Source organism: Pongo abelii, chromosome 17 (assembly GCF_028885655.2).
Source record: "Pongo abelii isolate AG06213 chromosome 17, NHGRI_mPonAbe1-v2.0_pri, whole genome shotgun sequence".
NCBI classification, from domain to species: domain Eukaryota; kingdom Metazoa; phylum Chordata; class Mammalia; order Primates; family Hominidae; genus Pongo; species Pongo abelii.
In genome coordinates this window covers 63034917-63057024 of record NC_072002.2, presented here as the reverse complement: position 1 = coordinate 63057024, position 22108 = coordinate 63034917, and the positions used below count along the sequence as shown (strand labels likewise).

At 40.8% G+C, this 22108-nt stretch overlaps 2 protein-coding genes across 5 annotated transcripts in view; one reads left to right on the top strand and one right to left on the bottom strand.

Annotated features, from left to right (window-relative positions):
* ZBTB7C (zinc finger and BTB domain containing 7C) overlaps positions 1-22108 on the top strand; it is a 381843-nt gene that overhangs the window by 134278 nt on the left and 225457 nt on the right. The window lies entirely within an intron of this gene.
* Positions 19545-20164, bottom strand: ZBTB7C-AS2 (ZBTB7C antisense RNA 2). Its single transcript, XM_024236180.2, is given in 3 exon segments — positions 19545-19987; positions 19989-20131; positions 20134-20164. Coding segments are annotated over 3 exon segments (525 nt in total). The 3' UTR covers positions 19545-19636.

Sequence of the window (22108 nt, the reverse complement as noted above, 5' to 3'; positions counted from 1 at the left end):
TGGATGTTTCCACTTTTTGATTATTATCAAGAATGCTGCTATGAACATAAGTGTGCAAGTTTTTGTGAGGGCAGATGTTCTCATTCTCTTGGGTCTATACCTAGGAGTGAAATTGCTAGGTCTTTTGGAAACTATACCTTTAACCTTTGAGAAACTCTTCACTCTTTCCCAAAGTGACTGCACCATTTTGCATTCTAGTAAATGTGAAGTGGTAACCTGCATTCATTTTTATTGAAACTGAATTGGCTTCCAGATTGGTTTTGGGAGATTAGCACCTCAGTATTGAGTCTTCTCTCCATCTGGAATACATCTCTCCCCTTGATCAGATCTTTTATGCCCTTCCTGTCATCTTGCTAGAGAACCAGAGGAGCCAAGGGTGTAAGTCTCAGAGGCCAAAGGCCAAAGAACCAGAAGCTCTAGTGTCTTAAGAACAGGAGAAGATGCATGTCCCAGCTCAAGCAGAGAGCAAATTCAGCCTTCCTGCACCCTTTTGTCCTACTTTGGCCATCAAAGCATTGGATAATGCCTACCCACATTAGTGAGGGTGATCTTCTTTACTCAGTCTACTGATTCAAATGTTAATCTCTTCTGGAAGCATCCTTACAGACACACACAACACACCCAGAAGTAATATTTTACCAGCTATCTGGGCGTCACTCAGCCCAGTCAAGTTGGCACATAAAAAAATTAACCATCACAAGGTGCATCATGAACAATGATATCATTTGAAACTAATGAGAATGTTGTTTCTTTCCAATTATTACACTTTGTTTATATTGTCTTATTGCACTGGATAGGACTTTGAATTCAGTGATGAATAGTTTAGGTGATAGTGGCATAATTTAGGGTCCTGCATTTACTGAAAATACGTCTAAATTTTCATAATTACATTTGATGTTTATCATTGGTTTTTAATAAATATCTTCATGAAATTAAAGTTATTTTCTATTCCTCATTTACCAAGTTATCATGACTGAGTATGGAATTTAGTCAAATGCTTTTTCTTCAGCATTTACTAAGCTGATCATATTTATTTGTTCTTCTTAATCTGATAATGTGACACATTATATTAACATATTTTCTGATGAACATTTTACATTTTTAGTATAAACGGAAAATTGTAGTTGATAAATTGTATCAAATATTTGATACATATATCAAATTTATTTGATACATATATTAAATATTTATAATATCTTATAATATAAATATAATTAATATATTCATAGAAATATGTAATATATACTATATATAAAATAATATATAATGTAAATAAATATTTGATATATGTATCATATACATACAATTTGATATATGTATCAAATAAATATGTATTTGATATATGTATGAAATAAGTGACAAATTGTAGTTGATCATAATGTAATTTTGATGCATTGCTAAATTTGATTTGAGACTTTTAAAAATAGAATTTTTGCCTCTATTGTCATAAGTGAGCCTAGTCAACAACTTTCTTTAATTTTACTCTCTGTGTGATGTTATTAAGGTTATACTAGCCTCATGAAATTATTTTGCCAGTTTTCCTTCTTCTTCTATTCTCTGAGACAGTCTGCTTTGGGTAAAGATTAACCACTCCATAAAGTTTTGACAAAACTTGCTTATGAAGCCTTCTTGGTCTAGTGCCTTTAAGGAGGGAGGTGCAGATTTTTATCAGCTTGGTTTATTTGTGGTTACTAATGTATGCAGGTTTTTATTTCTTCTTGAGAAAGTTAGGATCATTTACACATATATATGTAGTTTTTCTTGAGAAAGTTAGGATCATTTACACATATATATGTAGTTTTAAGAAAATTGTGTTTTTCTATCTTGGTTCATAATTCCTCTTTTGATTTAAGAAATATCTACTGTTTTGTCATGAAATTTCCATTTAAATCCTATTACTATTTTTTTGGTCCCATATTACTTTTCCTTTTGTTCAGTCTTGCTACAGATTTGTGTTCTAAAGAACTAGGTTTAGGGCCGGGCACACCTGTAATCACAGCACTTTGGGAGGCCAAGGTGGGCGGATCACGAGGTCAAGAGATCGAGACCATCCTGGCCGACATGCTGAAACCCCACCTCTACTAAAAATACAAAAATTAGCTGGGCATGGTGGCGCATGCCTTTAGTCCCAGCTACTTGGGTGGCTGAGGCAGGAGAATCGCTTGAACCTGGGAAGAGGAGGTTGCAGTGAGCTGAGATCGCACCACTGCACTCCAGCCTGGCAACAGAGTGAGACTCCATCTCAAAAAAAAAAAAAAAAAAAAGAAAGAAAGAAAAAGAACTAGGTTTAGGTTTTGGTAATTAGTTTCTTCTTTCATTGATGTATACTCTCATATTTAGTATCTTATCTCTTCTACGTTCTTTGTTTATTGTTGTTTTACTAACTCCTTGAGGTGAACATTTAACTGATTTATATTTATTCCTTCTCTCTCTCTCCCTTATCTGACACTGATAGTGCTACATCAGTTATCTTGTCATTATTATTTGTCTGGAATGTCTTTTCCCATTACTTAATTTTCAACCTCTTTAGATTATTCTGTTTTTTATGTCTTTGTAACAACACTTAGCTGGCTTTTCTTCCCTTTTATTTAATCTGAGAATTTGTCATTTAATAGGTTATTTTAGTCCTGTTCTGGACCAAGCTAATGAACCTCCAGTGTGGACTAGAGACCTCTAAGAAAGAGGCTCAGAAGAAAATCACCAAGTAATAAAATATTGTGGGAACCATTTGCCCATCAAAGTGACTTCTACCTTTGAGCTGTGGGCTTCCTCCGCTCAGCTCCCAGGAGTCTCCTGAAAATCTTTAAATTTGGTCCCAAGTGTCCCTATAATCTCAGGTATTCTTGTAATTTGAGAGTTTAACATTCCTTACAGTGGTGGATTTCACCTGCCTACGCTATATCAGCACATGAGGGAGAGAAGCTCCTGATGCTGAACCTTCTAAACACGGTCTTTTTCTTCTCCACCACTTCATCCCCAGCTTCCAGTAAGGTGCCTGATTATATGTGCTGTGGTCTGACTGTTGATGTCCCCCACAAAATCATGCGTTGAAGCCTAACCTCCAAGGTGATAGTATTAGGAGGTGTGGCTTTTGGATGGTGATTAGGTCATGAGGGTAGAACCCTTAGGAATCTGATTAGTGCTCATATATCAAAGGCCTGAGGGAGCCTGGTACCTCCTTCAGTGATGTGAGGACACAGTGAGAAGGCACCATCTTTGAAACAGAGCAGGCCGGGCATGGTGGCTCACACGTGTAATCCCAGCACTTTGGGAGGCTGAGATGGGTGGATCACTTGAGGCCAGGAGTTTGAGACCAGCCTGGCCAACAAGACAAAACCCTGCTGATACTAAAAATACAAAAAAAGTTAGCTGGGCATGGTGGCACATGCCTGTGGTCCCAGCTACTCAGGAGGCTGAAGCATGAAAATCACTTGAATCTGGGAGGCAGAGGTTGCAGTGAGCCAAGATTGTGCCACTGAACTCCAACCTGGGCAGCAGAGCAAGACCCTGTCTCAAAAAAAAAAAAAAGAAACAGAGCAAGCCCTTACTAGACACCAAATCTGCTGGTGGCTTGATCTTGGACTTCCCAGCTACTAGAACTGTGAGCAATAAATTTCAGTTGCTTACAAATTACCCAGTCTGAGATATTTTGTTATAGCATCACAATGGACTAGTATAATATGCACATGTATATAGATGCATAGATATATCTACACCTATATTTTTATCTACACCCACATTTACGTGTATATGTCTTGACAAAGATGCTTTCCTTGACAAACTTTAGTCAGGCTCCTCCAAGCCCTCTTCTAGCCTAGGCCTTGACCTTGGCCAGCTGAGCCCAGTTTTAGCAAAGAATCCTAAGCCAAGCCAGTTTATTGAGAATCCCCCCCACCCTTGATATCTGATTACCCTTGATATCTAATCAAGTTCCTCATCCCTCACCCTTGATATCTAAGCCCTCAGTTTGCCTTTAGCAAGAATCCTGTTAAGCCAGTTTAGCAAGAATACCCTGTCCTTGATGTCTAATCAAGTTCTTCTTAGTTATTTCTACCCACTGGCCCCCTCGCTTTGCTCCTTGGCTATAAATCCCCAGCTGTCTCTGCTGTATTCAAAGTTGAGCTCAGTTCTGTGCTAAAGTCTCTCTCCCCTAATGTGACAGCTTGAATAAAATTTGTCTTCCCATTTTAAACAAGTGTCTCATGCAAAATTTTCTTTCATAGTCTTCTATGTCTATATAGTGAATAAATTAATAAATGAATGACATGGGGCTGGAGAAGTGCTTGTAATTGTGAAAAGTGTGCCGTTGGACTTTGAAACTCAATGCTTAAACAAGTGCATGGCCTGCTGTTCCCGAAGATTTCACCTCAAACTTGTTCTCATTTGCCTATGGAAAGTATCTTTGCTAAATATTGTGCCCAGTTGCCAAAACGGCTGATATATCTTGAATCCTGGCCTATGGAGAGTACTTGCAATTCACATCTGTGAGACAGAGACATTTAGAAGCTAGAAATCTACAAGGCCTTTTGTCTTAGTCCATTTGGGCTGCCATCACAGAATACCATAAACTGGGTGACTTACCAACAAAAGACATTCGTTTCTCACAGTTCTAGAGGCTGGGAAGTCCAAGATCAAGGTGCCAATAGATTTGGTGTCTGGTGAGGAGCTGCATGCTGGCTTACAACCAGCTGTTTATTGCTGTGTTCTCACGTGGTGTAAGGGTCGGGGGAGCTCTCCAGGGGTCTCTTTTATGAAAGTTCTAATCCCATTCAGGAGGGCTCCACCCTCATGACCTAATGACCTCCCAAAGGCTCCACCACCTTCTAACACCATCTCCTTGGAAGTTAGGATATCAACATGTGAGTTTGATGGAGACACGTATTGATGTGTCTTTCAGCCTGCAAACCAGAACATGATGTGCTCAGAGGAACCCTTGCGGAGAAGCCATGGTGAATGAGAGTGGGAAGGAGAATTTGGGTTTCCTTTGTTCCTCTGGCCTTGGTTACCATATTGATAACAATGAAGACCCAGTTGTGAAAAGACTTTGCTGCCAGGCTAAAATGCATTTCACTTTGTGCAAACTCCAGCTGAGAGTGTGGTGCCAGGCCACTCTTTATCCCTGCTGATTAGTTTTAGTTGAATAGAACTGTTGAGGGGGGCCTTGCTGTCAAGCAGTGAACACATGCCTTATCTGATGCTGGATGAATTGTTGCCAGGGATTGGTCAGTGATGACAGTGGAAAGGCCTGGACAAGAAACAGAAGAGAAAACTTCCTGTCATATAGTTTCTGTGGTGCTGAGGGGGTATCTGATGAGCAATGGAGGAGGCTTGGCTAGAAGAAGATGACCTTGTGCTTTGATCTAACTTGACCTACAGCAGAAGCTAATCATGAGTCAAAGAGGCAGGTACCAGGGTGTTCACTGCAGCCATATTTGCAGCAGTGAAAATGGAAACAAACATCAAATGACCTCAGTGTCTATTAGTAGAGGAATTTTTGAGCTATAGAGTGCTATGTAATCCTTTAAAGGAATGGGGTGGAGCCTATTAGGATGTATGTCCCATTGAAGACCCAATGTCCTTTTATTATAACACATATCTTATAATATTCCTTTTGCTAGCCTGAATGATACTCATAAATACATGTAAACCTACCTACACATAAAACTAAAAAAAAAAAATCCATTCTATGTAGCTACCTGTAACATTAAACAGAAATAAAAGGAAAGTAACTTGTAATAAAATTGTATATATTTCACTCTATCAGTGCTTAGGCAGGAGTAGACTAGGAGACATAATGAAGTGGCCAGAAGCTTGCCCCTGTGCCTGGAGCCACTGATTTGGTACGGATGCTAGGGGGGTTGTGTGGACAGCTCAGTTGCTGAGAGCAGCACTGCTATTGCAATGAGATTTCTTTTGCAATGATGAGTAACTCCTGCTAAAATTATGAACAAAACAAAGTCTGTTTCTCTACAGTGCTAGAATGCAGGTCAAGTCTTGGCTGGGTGGGATTGTGGAGGCATTGCAGGTTATCTGGCACCCGCATTTCCAACATCCGGGGTGTGGTATTGCCTGTGTTAAGAACCTCAGGCTTCTGCCACCTGCTTGTTCTATGGATGAAGAGACTGAAGAGACTGGGGTTAAAGGCCTAATAGGGACCAGAAACCAAGACCCTTGCAATAGTCCTTCTCAGTCGCCTCCTGGCTGCCTCCCTCAATGCCGTAGAGTCAGTGGGAAGAGCATGAGTTGTGGGATCGGAGGCCTGGGTGTTGGTGGGTCCTAGCTCCATCGACCACTTAAACCTCTCTAAGCATTAGCTTTATTTCACTTTAAAATTATTTTTGAATTTTTAAAATTTTGAAGCAATCTCAAACTTACAGAAAAGGCACAAATGCAGTACAAGGAGCCTTCCCTCACCCCTGAACCATTTGCGAGTAAATTGCCAGACTGACGCTCCATCATCCCAGAATATTATTTAGTGTGCATTTTCTATAAATGAGAACATTCTGCTATAGAACCACACCACAGCCACCAAAACCAGGAAATTCACACTGACTTGCTGCTGCTTCATAATCCTTAGACCCTCATTAAGTTGTGCAAGTGTCTCAATGATGTCATTTTAGCAAAAGGGCCCAGTGCGGAATCACACGGTACACCAAGTTGACACGCGTCTTTAGTCTCCTGCAGTCTGTGAGCAGTTTCTCAGTCTTTCCCTGACTCCCATGGACTGAATGCTATTTTGTTGAATACAGGCCAGTTATTTTGTAAGTGCCCCTCGTTTAGGGTTTGTCTGATGTTGGCATGATTAGATTCAAGAGATGCCTCTCTTTGACAGGATGCCATGTCCTTCCTATTGTCAGTTTTATTTTCAATGTGATCATAAGAAAAACTGGGCTCCTTTATTGCACCCTCCCCACAGGCCAGCACTGGGCTCAGTGCTTTACCTGCATGATGTCATTTAGTTCTCCTCTGGGGTATGTTCCATTACAATCCCTGTTCTAGAGATGAGCAAACTGGCCCAGAGAGCATAAATAACTTGCCCAGCTTAAGTGAAAATCCGAGATGAACCAAGACTTGAACTCCCGTGTTCTAGCTTCACAATTACTGAACATATTGACTATTGTCAAAGAAAACCACAGCCAGGCACTAAAGAGATAAAGACAGATTTTAATCAGAAACTATTGCAATAAGAGAAAAGAGACTTCAGGATAGAACTAAGCTCAATGCTAAACACAACAAGGACAATTGGGGACTTACAATCAAAGAGCAGAGTTGCAGGAGCAGAGTTAGAAAATTACTAGTGGAGACATCAAGGGTAGAGGGACTCTTGCCAAACAAACCTAGCAGGATTCTTGCCAAAGGCAGGCCAGATGATTAGATATCAAGCATAGGGTTGATTCTTGCTAAAACTAGGCTTTTCAATTCTATTAGAGACCTCCCTGGCACCACCAGGACTAGAAGGCAGATCCCTCCTCCTACCCCATCTCCACCCATTGTCTCTCTCCCAGAGAGGTGGGTCTCACTTCACCATGAGCTTCCCAAGTGGCATAACCATTCTGTCTTTTACTTTCTCATCTGCAACCAAGGACTTGGGACCCCTGTCCTTCCACTTCACTTGTGGTGGTGGGGGTTGATTGAGACGACAGATGGAAAAGAGCTTTGCAAAGTGCCCTGTGAAGGTAGAAAATTCTACAGGCTGCCCTTTTGGCTGACTCCCAAGCACAGTCCTTTGGGGGAGTGTCCACCACATGAACATATAGTTAGTCACCATTCCCCGTGTGAGCAGACCATTTGGTGGGAGCTGGCCGGGTTAGGGGGAGGGTGATGCCAAGGAGGCTGTTGCCATGGTGACTTGGTGGTAGCCCTTCCCAGCCTCCCTTAACCGAACCCCTGCAGCCAGGTTTCCAAAGCACTGCTTTCCAGCACATTGGAAAGCTATTTCCACCTCTCTGAAACCTGGATTGTGTCTGACAGCTGAAACCCAGCCTCTCAGAAGACCCCAGAAGGTCCTTCATCAAGTCAAGCCTGGGGAGTGGGGCTCTGGCTTCCCAGAGCAGGCAGGCAAGCCTAGCTGCATCTGTGAGGATGTGCAGTGACACAGAGCCAGCTGTGGGGAGTGACATGCGGCGAGTGCTCCTTTCTTTGTTTCTCTCTGATTTATCCCAGTTGTGCTCATAAAGGTGATTTCATTCGGTGGTCATTTTAAACAATGAGCAGCTCAGTCTTATTCGCCCCATGATTACAGCTCAGCTTCTGACTGTAATTGATGTTGGCCAGGCTGGCTAATGTAATATCTTATGAAGACTGGCTCATTAATTGACTGTAGAGATGTCACCCACACACTGGAGGTATTAACAGTCACAGGCCTTAGGTACTGCTGACTCAGCAATGGTGGGACTGCAGATTTCTGTTCCTTCTTTTAGGATGAAGTCCCAACAGTGGGATTACTAGGTTATAGGATACAGATATCTTTATAGGTCTTGATGTGTTTTGCTAAATATTTTACCCAAATATTGTACCAGATTTTAATGTCACTAGCCATTTACGAATGTTCTCACTTGTCTACAGTCCTACCAGCATTTGATTTATTAACTCCATTTGGGGGGCTAATTTATAATTATAAAATGGTATATTATTGCCTTACATTGCATTTGGGGGGCTTGAGTGGTTTAATTTGCATATCTTTGATTACTAATCTATTACTAACTATTTAATATGTTGATTTGTGATTTGTTTTTCCTCCTATGTGTTGTCTGTTTATATCCTTGGCTCCTTTCTGCTGTTTTTTTTTTTTTTTTTTTTTTTTAGCAGCTTTATTGTCACCAAGGAGCCACAGGGACATGAATAGACACAGTTCCCAGTGTCAAGAGCGAGATAGCTGACCCTCTCAGGACTGCTGTGGAAGGTTGTGGAGAGAGGCCAGGAAGGAGGTCAGGAAGGTCATTTTCGGGACACCAGAGAGCTCAGCTGCATGCATTAAGTACATTTTTTAAGGTCCTCTATTCCTTTGAGAAAAAGAAGAGACAGTTCTGTTTTCTCTAATCCTTAACTCTGATGTCTGGACGAGTGGCTGCAGAGTGGATGCAGAGATGAGCACAGTGTGATGCTGCCCTCAGGTTGCTGATGATTGCAAGGAGGCTGCACCAGCATCTCCCTGCCCACACGAGTTGCTCGTGCTGGTGCCACGTGAGTGGTGCTACTTGCAAGTGTACTGGGGGCCCAGAGGACAGAAAGATCCACATGGGCTGAGGCAGTCAGGGTGTAGGGGATGGTCCTGAGGAACTGGTAAGGTTTAGCCGGAAGGAGAGACCTGAAAGCCTTGCTAGGTGGAGGAAAGTGTCCGCCAAGCACTGGGGACAGGAACTTTTATGGTGTTTGTGGGACAATGAGGAGTTGAATTAGGCTGGAGCACATGGTTCCCATGGGAGCTGGGGCCACTCTAGGCCAGAGAGGAACAGTGGCTCATGTTATGAGCAACCTGGGCCAGGCTAGATGCAAGTTACCCTGAGTGGGCACAGAAGGCATTCTGGTGGTAGGAGCATGAGAAGACAGAGTGGATACAAGGTGGACAGCTCTGCAGCGAGGCCCAGCCAGTGCTCTTGGCTCGCAGATTCTGCATCCAATGATACTGGCTGCTGGGCGCTGTCAGGCTCTATGACTGGTCTGGGACATGCTCTGTAGGCTGGTCTTGGTGGAGCCTGAAACTGCCCCATCTGGCCACATAGCCCTAAAGACAAAACCTAGCAACACAGAGTGACAAGGACGTGCAGTCTTCTCGAACTTAAATTGGATTAGTGGTTGTGTGTTAATGCGTTCCTGTCTGTTGGGTGTATCACACAGGAAAGAAAGGCTGGGTAACGTTTCTCTGTATGCTGATCATTTCCTTATTTATAAAGTAAGTCTGTAGGGCTTACTCCAAGATGAGACCACTCTACACTGGTGCTGTTTTCTGAGCATTTCCACATCGTCTGTATGAGCCTTGGTTTCATATACTGCCTAGTGTTTGTCTTGGAGGGTTTCTTGTGGGTAGGCCTCATCTCCTTAGTGAGACAGCAAGCTCTCTGAGGATAGGGAAGTAGCAAACTTCTTCCCAGAATCCCAGCAGGGCAGGACCACAGGGTGTGGACACTGTAAGTGGTCAAGATACCCCTGTTGCTTGGTTATGGGCCACCTTCCAAGTACTTCATCCTTCAACTTCACTGAACTCTCCTGAGGCTGGAAGCATGAAGTGCTAGGGTGGACCATGAGCCAGGGAGCTTGGGTTGACATCCAGCTCTGCCATCCTCTCGCTGTGCAGCCTTGAGCCAGTCATTTTACTCTCCTGTGCCTCAGTTTCCCCAGCTATACAATGAGACAGTCATTGAAAATGGAGGTAAGGATATTTCAGATTCTTTTCCATATTCATGCTTTCTTCACATACTCCTGTGACATTCTAGGGATGTGAATCCTAGCCCTGTGACTAGATACACTGGAATGTCCCAGAGGATAGGGAAGAGGACCTTTGTCCCCTCTGCACCTTCCTTCTGGCCCTTCTGCTCTGCCTGCATCCACAGATGCTAAGATGGCTCCAGTTCAAGGTATTCTGTACAAGGAAGGCCAAGGCCAGACCTGCCTCTTCCATTTGATGCAGAAAATAGATCTTAATGATGATGTGGAAGATTCAGGGTGCTCACATCCCCAAAATGCCTTTCCGTGACCACCATGTCCTGCTTAATGGGGTATTTGGGGAGCCCACAGAGCCTGAGCTGATGCCACCTGGCACTTGCTTCGTAAGAAGCAGCGACAGTGAGAGCTTAGGCTCTATTTGGGAGCCTGGTGTCCATGCTGTGAAGATGCTCTGTGATGCACGGAGTGACTCAGAGGCGAGGATTCCAGGCAGAGCTGTTGGGTGGGGGTCCAGGGTGGGAATCAGGGGTATCCTTCAGATGAACTCTTATTTTGCACAACATCACATATGAGAACAACTCTCTCTGGAGCCAGTGACTTAGTGCAGTCTTTCCCACATAGTTCCAGCAGCGCCAAGCCATTATTATGCACCACGGCAATAATCATCACCATGATAATAACAAAAGTCCATTTGTTTAGTCTCTTAACTTGGAAATAAATAAGACAGCTGATCCAGTGTGAGCTCCAGCTCTAGTCTGTCTGCCCCATCATCACTTAATAACAATCACGGAGCCCCTGTGTGCACACGGCGCCCTGCCCAGCACTCGAGATATTAAATCCACCTAGAAGCAGGGTATAATAATGCTGACCCTGCAGGGATGTTCCAAGAATTAATTCCTGTGGGCTCTCCATTCTGCTTTTCTCCAACACATTCAATCTTAGGAACCCAAGAGTTGGTGACGTTTATCCCATGAATTAAAACATTCCGCTGTTGCCCCTGGAACTCTTCATTACAATCCTGAGTCAATCAATGGCAGAGAGGAATACTATTTATTAGTTAAGTGGCTGCTATTGAATTCTTAATTTAAGTGGCTTTAATTCAGTGTTTTCCTTGCTGCCCTTCATTTTGCCCTTGCTCATACAAATTTGCCCATTAAAGCCTGGTGTGGGGCCATGCTGATGCCTTTTATCTTGATTTTGTTGTGTTTTATTTTCTGGAGAACAGTTTTCAGTGGAGGAGAAGGCAAGATGCTCAGAGTAGACAGGGAGGCCAGATCACCAGGCCTAGGGCAGGCTTTGCTGCCAGGAGCAAGGACGTCAAAATGGCTTTTTAGATAAGGTCTTATGGCGAACATGGCCTTCACTGGTGTCTTGTGCTTTGGTTTTGCCAACTCGAAAACTTTACTACAGTTCTCGCACCAGATATGAGTCACAGAGCTAGTAGGTGGGATGCATAGACCATCTCCCTGACCGGAAGGGGGCTCTTGAGTGGTGGCTCTTGCAGTCTGCCTTGATCTGCTGCATCTCCAGGAGGTTACCCAGGCTGATCACAGCCACTCCTTACTGTAGCGCATGTTGTTTTCAACAGCTTTATTGGGATATAACTGAATTACAGTAAATTGCACATGGTTAAAGTGGACAATTTGGTAAGTTTAGACTTATGCATACATCTATGACATCATCACCACATCAAAGTAATAGACATATCCTTCATCCCAAAAGTTTCCTATGTCCCCTTGTGATCATATCCTCCCACTGCTAGTGCCCAGGGGGAAGGGAATGCTCAGTGACAGATCTTCTCTCTGTCATTACAGATTATTTGCATTTTCTAGAATTTTATATAAATAGGCTCACACAGCATGTAATCTTTTTATGCAGTTTCTCTCACTCAACATAGTTATTTTGAAATTAATACAAGTTGCATGTATCAATAGTTCATTCATTTTTACTGCTGAGCAGTATTCCATGGTTGTTTATCCATTTGCCTGTTGATAGACATTTGGGCTGTTTCCAGTTTTGGGCTATTACAAATAAAGTTTCTATGAACATTCACGTATGAGTCTGTGTGGATATGTTTTCATTTCTCTTGGACACATACCTAGGAAGGGAATGATTGGACTGTGTGGTAGTATATCTTTAACTTGTTAAGAAACTGCCAAACTACTTACCAAAATAGTTGTGCCATTTTCCATTCCTATCAGTGTTATAGGAGAGTTCTAGTTGGTCTATATCATCCTCGACATTTCGTATTCGCAGTCTTCTTATTTTCACCATTCTAATTGTTGTGGAGGGATATATCATTGTGGTTTTGATTTTCATGTCCCTTATAACTAATGACACAGAACATTTTTTATGTGCTTACTTGTCATTCATATTTTTTTTTGGTAAAGTTCTGTTCAAATCTTTTGCCCATTTGAGGGACAGTTGTTTGATTTCTTACTGTTGAGCTTTGGGAGTTGTATACTCCAGATATGTGGGTTGCATATTTCTCACCTTCTGCAGTTTATCTTTTCATTCTCTTCATGGTATTTTACAAGGACCAAAGTTCTAAATTTTTATGAAGTCCAGTTTTTCAGTTTTTTTTCTTTTATGTATAGTGCTTTTTGTGTCATATCTAAAACATTATTGCCTAACTGAAGGTCAGAAATATTTTTCTCTTGTTTTTGTCCAAAAATTCTATAGTTTTAGGTTTTACATTAAGGACAGTGGTCCCTTTTGAGTTTATTTTGTGTATGGTAGAAGGTATATATTTAGCTTTTTTGCAAAAGAATATCTCATTGTTTCATCAAAATTTGTTGAAAAGACTATCCTTTTCCCATTGAATTGCTTTTACACTCTTGTCAAAAATCAGTTGTTTGTGGCTGGGTGCAGTGGCTCACGCCTGTAATCCCAGCACTTTGAGAGGCTGAGGCAAGCAGATTATTTGTGCTCAGTAGTCCAAAGCCAGCCTGGGCAACATGGTGAAACCCCGTCTCTACTAAAAATACAAAAATTAGCCAGGTGTGGTGGCATGTGCTTGTAGTCCCAGCTACTTGGGAGGCTGAGGCCTGAGAATCATTTAAACCTGGGAGGTGGAGGTTGCAGTGAGCTGAGATCGCGCCACTGCACTCCACCCTGGGCAACAGAGCAAGACTCAGTGTCAAACAAAAAAAGGCGGGGCGCAGTGGCTCACACCTGTAAACCCAGCACTTTGGGAGGCTGAGGCAGGCGGATCACCTGAGGTCAGGAGTTCCAGACCAGCCTGGCCAAAATAGCAAAACCCGTCTCTACTAAAAATACAAAATTAGTGGAGCGTGGTGGTGTGCGCCTGTGATCCCAGTTACTCAGGAGGCTGAGGCAGGGAGAATCGTTTGAACCTGGGAGGTGGAAGTTGCAGTGAGCCAAGATCATGCCATTGCACTCCAGCCTGGGTGACAGAGCGGGACTCCGTCTCAAAAAAAAAAAAAAAAAAAAAAAAGTGTGCTTGGATTTTGATTGGGATTGCATTGAATCTACAGATCAATTTGGGGGATAATTGACATATCAATACTCTTCCAACCTACGAACATGGTGTATTTAGATCTTTAGTTTTCTGGCATTATTTATAGTTCTTAAAACAGATTTTGCACATCTATTGTTGTATTTATTACTGAGCATTTCATATATTTTGGTGTTACTGTCAGTAGCTTTTCTTATTTCAATTTTCTATTGTTGCTAGTATGTAGGAATACAATTAATATTTATACATTGATCTGATATATCACAAACGTGGTACAACTCTCTTACTGGTTCTAGTAGCTTTTGGGGGATTTCATTGTATTTTCTACATAGATAATCATGGTGTCTGAATAAAAGCAGTCTTACTTCTGCTCCAATCTGGATGCTTTTTACTTCTTTTCTGATTGCACTGGCTAGAACATTCAGGACAATGTTGAATAGGAGTAGTTAGAGTGGATAGCCTTGACTTTTTTTCTGATCTTAGAAGAAAAACATTCAGTTGTTCATCATTAAATATGATGTTAGTTATAGGTTTGTTTGTACATGTTAGTAGGTTGAAGAGGTTTCTTTCTATTCCAAGTGTATTTTTGTTTTCTGTTTTTTCCTAGAGATGGAGTCTCGCTCTGTCACTCAGGCTGGAGTGCAGTGGTGCAATCATAGCTCACTGGAGCCTTGAACTCCTGGGCTCAAGTGATCCTCCTGCCTCAGCCTCTTAAGTAGGTGGGATTATAGGTGCACGCTACCATGCCCAGCTGATATTTATTGATAGGTTTTTTTTCTTAATAAGAAATTGATGTTTGATTTTATCAAATGCTTTTTCTGCATCTATTTGCATGATCCTAGTTGTTTTTTTTTTCAGCTTGTTAATACGGTGCCTTACACTGATTTTCAAATGTTAAACCAACCTTTCAGTCCTGAGATAAATACCACTTAGTCCTGATATTTTATCTTTTTAAAATATTGTCAAATTCTATTTGCTGAAATTTCATTTACAATTTTTGTATCTTGTTCATGAAGGATATTAGTCTGTAGTTTTCTTTTCTTGTAATGTTTTATCTGGTTTTGGTATCAGGGTAATGCTGCCTCATGGAATGAGTTGGGAAATATTCCCTTCTCTTCAGTTTTCTGGAAGAGCTCATGTAGAATTAGTATAATTTCTTCTTTAAATGGTAGAATTTACCAGTGAAGCCAGCTGGGTCTAAAATTTTCTTTATGGGAAAGTTTTTAAGTACACATTTAATTACTTTAATAGATATATGGCTTTAAAGGGTATCTCTTTATTGTTTAGTTTTTGGTTCAAGTTTTTCAAAGCTCTGTTATTGGGTATATAGTAGTTTCCAATTGTTATGTCCTCCTCCTGATGAATTGATCCTTTTATCATTATGGAATTTTCTCTTTATTCCTCATAATATTTTTGCTCTGAAATCTACTTTGTCTGATACTAATATAACTTAGTCTAGCTTTCTTTTCATTAGTATTAGCTTGGTATATATTTTTGATCCTTTTTATTTTCATCTTTTTTTATATTTAATGTGGGTTTCAGTATATAGTTGGGTCTTCCTTTATATCCAATATAACAATCTCTGCCTTTTAATTATAATGTTTAGATCATTTATGTTTAATGTGATTATTGATGTTTAGGTTTAGAGTTATCATCTTTGTATTTGTTTTCTATTCATCTCATCTCTTATTTGTTCAATTTTTCCTCTTTTTATGCCTTCCTTTGGACTGAATATTTTTGTGATTCCCTTTTATCTCCTTTGTTAACTACCTGTATTTCCTATATTTGTATTACCTGTATTACCTCAGGTTTATAATATATATCTGTAATGTCAAAGTCTACTTTCAAATGATATTATACCACTTCATGAATAGTATACAAACCTTACAATAGTACATTTTCATTTCTTTCCTTTTGACCTTAATGATAATATCATCATATATTTTACTTTTACATATGTTATAAACCCCATATTATATTGTTATTATTTTTGTATAATTATCTTTTAAAATACAGATATAAATGCAAAAAACCATTTCTAAAGCTATCATTGCTTCGTCTAGATCCATATTTCCACCTGGCATCATTTTCATTGTGCTTGAAGAATGTCCTTTAACACTTCTTATAATATGGGCCTTCTATTTTTTTTTTTTTTGAGCTTTTGTATGTATGAAAAAGTCTTTATTTTACCTTTGCTTTAGAAAGGCATTTTCACCGTGTAGAAAATTCCAGGTTGATAATTTTTTCTTTCAGTATTTTAAAGGTATTTCTCCACTGTCTTTTTGCCCACATTATTTTGTATGAGAAATCTGCTGTAATCCTTATACTTTTTTCTACATGTAATGTGTTTTCCCCTCCACTCACCCTGGTTGCTTTTAAGATTTTGTCTTTATTATTGGTTTTGAACAATTTGATTATGACATGTCTTGGTATACCTTCTTCATATTTCTTATGTTTCAGGTTTCTTGACCTTCTTGGAACTGTGGGTTTATAGTTTTTTAAGAAAAAGCTTAGTAATTTTTTGGCTATTATCTTTTCAAATACTTTATTCCTGTCCTCCAACTCTCTCCTTTCCTCTGGAGACTTTAATTACACATAGAACAAGCTGCTTGAAGTTGTCCCCACAGTGCACTTTTGCTCTGTACATTTTTAAAATTCTTTTTTCTCTATGTGTTTCTTTTTGGATAACCGTTATTGCTATGTATTCAAATTCCTTATTCTTTTTTGGAAAATAGGGGAGGGTGGAGGGAACAAAATCTTATCTGCTGTTATTGGATTCTATTCCGTGTATTTTTCATCTGAAAAAGACAAAATTACAACACATCTGATTTAAAGATGTTAATTGGCTTTTATTTTCAATCTAGAATTGGGCAACACTTCATTCTACAAAATAGAATGAGTGTTCTAATGAGCTGAGCAGGGGAGGTTGGCTTTATAGACAGAAGGGCCCAGGAAAGAGAACCAAATAACAAAAGTAGATTGGTCATTTCAAAGTTGCTTTTCTTGTAAAGGTTAAAGCAGATAGGACTTTCTTATCATGCTGGCTAAAACTTCCTTATTTAGAGATTTGACTATTATGTCTCTCTTTCTCTCTTAATTTCTTGGAAGGTCAGATAAACAACTTAGTTTCAGCTTGGTGGTGTGGAACTTCAGTGTGAGTGACTCCATTTTGGTTTGGTCTGTTGGGCCTACTGCAGGAGCTCAGTCCAAACCAATGGCCTCTTAGAAATTTTATTTAACACATTCTAAATATTGTAGTTTTCATCTCTAGAAGTTTTAGTCTTTTTATATCTTACTTTCTATATCTTAACTTTTTAAACATATGAAATACAGTTAAAATACCTTTTTCATTGTCTTTCTCTGCTAATTCTAAGTTCTGGGTCAGTTTGGATTGATTGGCTTTTTCTCCTTAATATGGGCCATATTTTCCAGCTCCTTTGCATGTCTGGTAATTTTGTATTGGATGTCAGACATCGTGAATTTTATCCTGTGTGCTGGACATTTTTGTATCCCTTTAAATTTTCTTGAGCTTTATTAAAGGGCTCAATTAAGATATTTGAAAAAGTTTGACCCTGTTGGAGCTTGCTCCTAAGATTTGTTCGGTGGGACTAAATTCATGTGTAGTCTAGGATAGTATTAAGATCTTTCTTAATATTTTAGCCCTGTGAATTGTGAGGTTTTCAAGTCTGGCCAGTGGGAACAGCATTATTCCTGATCCATGTGAGCTTCATGAACAAACCATAATAGATTCATTGCCTGATGTGCATGGCAAGTCAGTACACTGAGATACTGGATTGCAGCAGGGAAAGGTTTAATCATAGGGCTACTGAATGAGGAGATGGGAGGAAACCTCAAATCTACCTCCCCAAGAAGTTTAGGACTGGGGTTTTTAAGGGCTGTGGAATGGGCTGAAGTGCGGAGATTGTTGATTGGTCAAAGAACGCAGGGTACAGTTGAAGCGGTATTGTTGTCTGGGGTAAATACACGGGGTTCGTCGTCTTGTGTCAAGAAGATTAACGACATGGACACACACATGGAGTGGGTTAAAGAACGGAAAGTTTAATAGGCAGAAGAAACGAGAGAGGAGGGTAGAGGTGTCTGAAAAAGGGAAAAGCGGCGGACTGCAGCAGATTTTATAGGCAGGCTTGAGGAGGCAGAGCCTAATTTACATAGGGCCCAGAGATTGGTTAAAACATGTGTGATGTTTACATAGCAGCAGGGAAAGGAGAAGGCTGATCACCCCACCCTAATCTTATTATGCAAATGGGCTTTCCACTTGGCCAGGGCCATCTTGTCTGCTCCTTACTGTACACGTGGCTGGCAAAGAGAGAAGGGAAGATAGAACTGCCATTTTGAACTTGCCTATTCCCAGGTAGTATTTTGCTGCTGGCATTCACCCACGTGAGCTTCCAGCTTTCTTGTCTATGTCTGCAGCTTGATTTTACAGGCTGCTCTTTATTAGGAAATGGTTTGGGGGCTGCTTTTCGTTAAAAAGGAAAACCTTACCAAGAACTCCCATACCCTCACTATCTGCATAAGTAATTTCTTCTTAACTCCTATATCAGAGTCATGGGGCAAGGTGATGAAGAAACTTGAGATTCACTTCTTCTATGAGGGTCTTCAAGCTGGTTGGCATTAGCTGTTTTGCTGGAATTTAGGATCCAAAAAACAACGTAAGCAATTTTTGAGATCCTACCTATTGGAACAATGGGGATGCAAGTGGTCAGTATCTAGTGCTACTGTGACTTTCAGTTACAAGGAAGTAGGTCAAAGCACAGCCTGACTAATGCTTAATTATAACTATATTTCTGTCCAGAATTCTTGTTAACCGTATGAGGGTTACTTCAGTACTATTTCTTTTACCCCTTTTTGGGTGGTTCTTTTCCTGGCCTTGGGTATTTTCCTGACATGTTTGCACTAATCAGTACTCTGATGATTACTTGAGGGAAGCCCTCTACAGATCTCTGAGGTTCTTTCTCTCTCTTCTCTCTGGTGCTCTGTCCTATGAACTTTAACTGCCTTGATCTCCCTGGATGCTCAGCTCTGTCTCTTCTATTCAGGAAGAATGCTAGTGCCTCAGTTCTCCCTTCCTGCTCTATGGCCTGGACACTCTCTCAAGGCTATAGTTTGGGCAATTGTAGGGCTCACATTATTTTTTTCTCATCTCTCAGGCATCACTGTCTTTCAGTGCCTCATGTCTGGTGTCTTGAAAACTGTTGTTTCACCTATATTGTCTAGTATTTTTATTTTTCCAGGCAGTAGGGTAAATCCAGTCCTTGTTTCTCTACCTTGGCTGAAAGCTGCAGTCTGCCCTGGACCTTTATTTTTTTAAGTATTTTTAAAGGTATTTATTTTACCTTGACTAGATCCCTGGCACATGAGGGATTTTTTTTTTCTTTTTCTCTTTTTTTAACCCCTATTCCACCATAACCCCATCAGTTTCGGAGCCCTGGAAGGCTCTGCCTATTCACCCACACAAATCTGAGTGAATCCTATCCATCCTTAAAGGGCCAGCTCAGGGCACTGCTCCAGCAGCCTTTGCACTGCTATAAGTCCAAGCACATCTCTTTCCCCTCCTCTCTATTCTATAGGTCTATACAATCTTTTCAATATTGACTTTGTATATGTATATCTTCCTCTAAACTGGATGGATCTTTAAGGAAAACACTGGGATTCATCATCTCCCTACATATCACCTTATGAGGCAGTCACCCCAAATCTCTACATTCATCATAAAAACAGAAATTCCACTAATAAATGTCAGGGACTGCCTCCTTAACCTTGGTGCTCTATTTCCCTCCCGCTTTCAGCATTCTAGCTTATTCCATGGGTGGAGGAGGAAGCCAGGTTGGCTCGGTGGGAGGGGAATGGCATCAGTGTGAGGTCACTCCACATCATCCAGAATGACAGCTCCACACCATGGTGACACACTGCAGGACTGAGCGATGCAGTTGGAGGAAAGAGAGGGAGACCCATGTCACTTAGACTACAAACAGAAGGGGTGCAGGTGCAAATGCAAAGCAGGGACCTGGCGGGAAGAGGTGGGTACACCTAAGCACACACCAGCAGTGCCTGCAGAAAATGAAGGCAGGGAGAGAAGAGCCATGCCCCATGAGGGATTTTTTTTATTATTTAAGAATGAGGAAACTGAGGCCCAGAGAGAGGAAGTAACTTTTCCAATCACAAAAAAAGAGTCAGTGGCAAGAGGGAGAACTAAGATATCTTTAGGCCCAAATGTACTTGCCATTGTGTTATACTCTCTGTACAACTCACAATACCTTCACAATGCACTATTCTCTCCATAGTGCTATGAAGAAATGGAAGCTCAGGAATGTGGTTAAACTTTCCCAAAGCCACACAGCTAAAACATATTTCAACCCCTGGGTTGAGTCCAAAGCCAGTAATGCTTTATAACACAGTCTCCCAGCTCTTCTGGCTAATAGTAAGTGCTGCTTTTTTCAATTCTTTTTAAAAGTTTGTTCTTTCATTAATTTATTATCTTAACAAACATTTATTGATTACCTTTTCTATATCAGTCACAATATTAAGTGCTAGATAAAAATATGGGTAAAAACAAATGAAGCGGTGTCATTGTCTGGGGTAAATACCCAAGATTCATCTCACACCAGAGAAATTGAGAGCATGGACACAAAAGAAGTGAGTTTGAGAGCAGAGGTTTAATAGGCAAAAGAAAGAAAAAAGAGAATAGCTCTCTCTCCTGCAGAGAGAGAAAGGGGCACCTGAATGGGTCTTCCAGTTCCATGGTGAAATGCACGGGGTTTTATAGGTGAGCTTGAGGAGGTGGTGTCTGATTCACATAGGGCCCGAGAGATTGGTCAGAGCAGGTGTGACATTTGCATAGTCCATGAAGAAGCTGGCCATCCCACCCTAATCTTTTAGTATGCAGATGGGTTCTCTACCTGGCCAGCGCCATATTGTCTGTTCCTTACTGTACACATGGTTGACAAAGAAAGGGAAGATGGAGCCGCCATGTTGAACATGCCTAGCCCCAGGTAGTCTTTTCCTATTGGCATAGCTGCTGGCATTCACATGTGCAAGATTCTAGCTTGCTTTTTCAGGCTGCAGCTTGATTTTTCAGGCTGCTTTTTGTTGGAAATGATTTGAGGGCTGCTTTTTGTTAAAAGGAAATCCTTACTGAAGACTCTTTTACCCTCACTATCTGCCTAAATCATTTCTTTTTAGATCCTGCATCACAAGTGTGGTCCTTACTTCCCAGGGTCCCTCCCCTAGTATGAATGTTAGAACTAAGAATACAAATAAATGCTATCAACTATTTTATATGCTATAATAGGCTTGTTTGTTTTTTCAAACATTTTCTTTTATTTTCTTTATTTCTTTATTTCTGGGGGGAGACAGGTTCTTGCTGTGTCACTCAGGCTGGAATGCAGTGGTGTAATCATGGCTCAATGCAGCCACAACCTCCTGAGCTCAAGTGATTGTCCTGCCCCATTCTCCTGAGTAGCCGGGACTACACAACCACGCCCAGCTAATTTATTTTTATTTTTATTTGCAGTAGAAACAAGGGCTTGCTATGTTGCTTAGGCTGGTCTTGAACTCCTGGGCTCAAATGATCCTCCCAACTCAGCCTCCCAAAGTGCTGGGATTATAGGCATGAGACATTATGCCTCGTCAGATATTTTACTTTTAAACACATGCCAAAGTTTAAGTTCAAGCAAGTCACAAGAAAAGAAGCATTAGTGGGTTAATTCAGAGATTGTCTCCTATAGAAAAATTTTATAGAAAAACAGGATGATTAAGTTATCACTGTTAGACTGGATAAAAAAAAAAAAAAAAAAAGGATTGTTTCAAGATCATTAGATCCTGACTGACAGTCAGCTGAGTGGGTGGGTATCTGGCTTCCCAGAAGAGGTCTTAATCTCATTAAAGTTTATCAGAAAATTGCTTAAGCATTTTATCAATGCTAATTTCTTCCCAGAAAAAGGTTGGAAATTACATCATGCAAGAAGCTTCTGTCCCATTCCAAGTTTGGGACTGGGTTTTTTTTATTAAGTATGGGCACATACCACAGTGGAGCAAAAGAGAGATCAGGCCAATCCCACCACGAGGACAACAGTTGGTGATAACTAGCATCACCTGAGTGTTATATGGCAGGCAGTGTTCCCTTCACTTGACACATATTAACTCATTAATACTCACATAGTGCTGTGAGGTAGGGGCTTTTCTTATCCCCTTTTCTACAGTGGAGGAAAGTGAGGCATAGAGAGT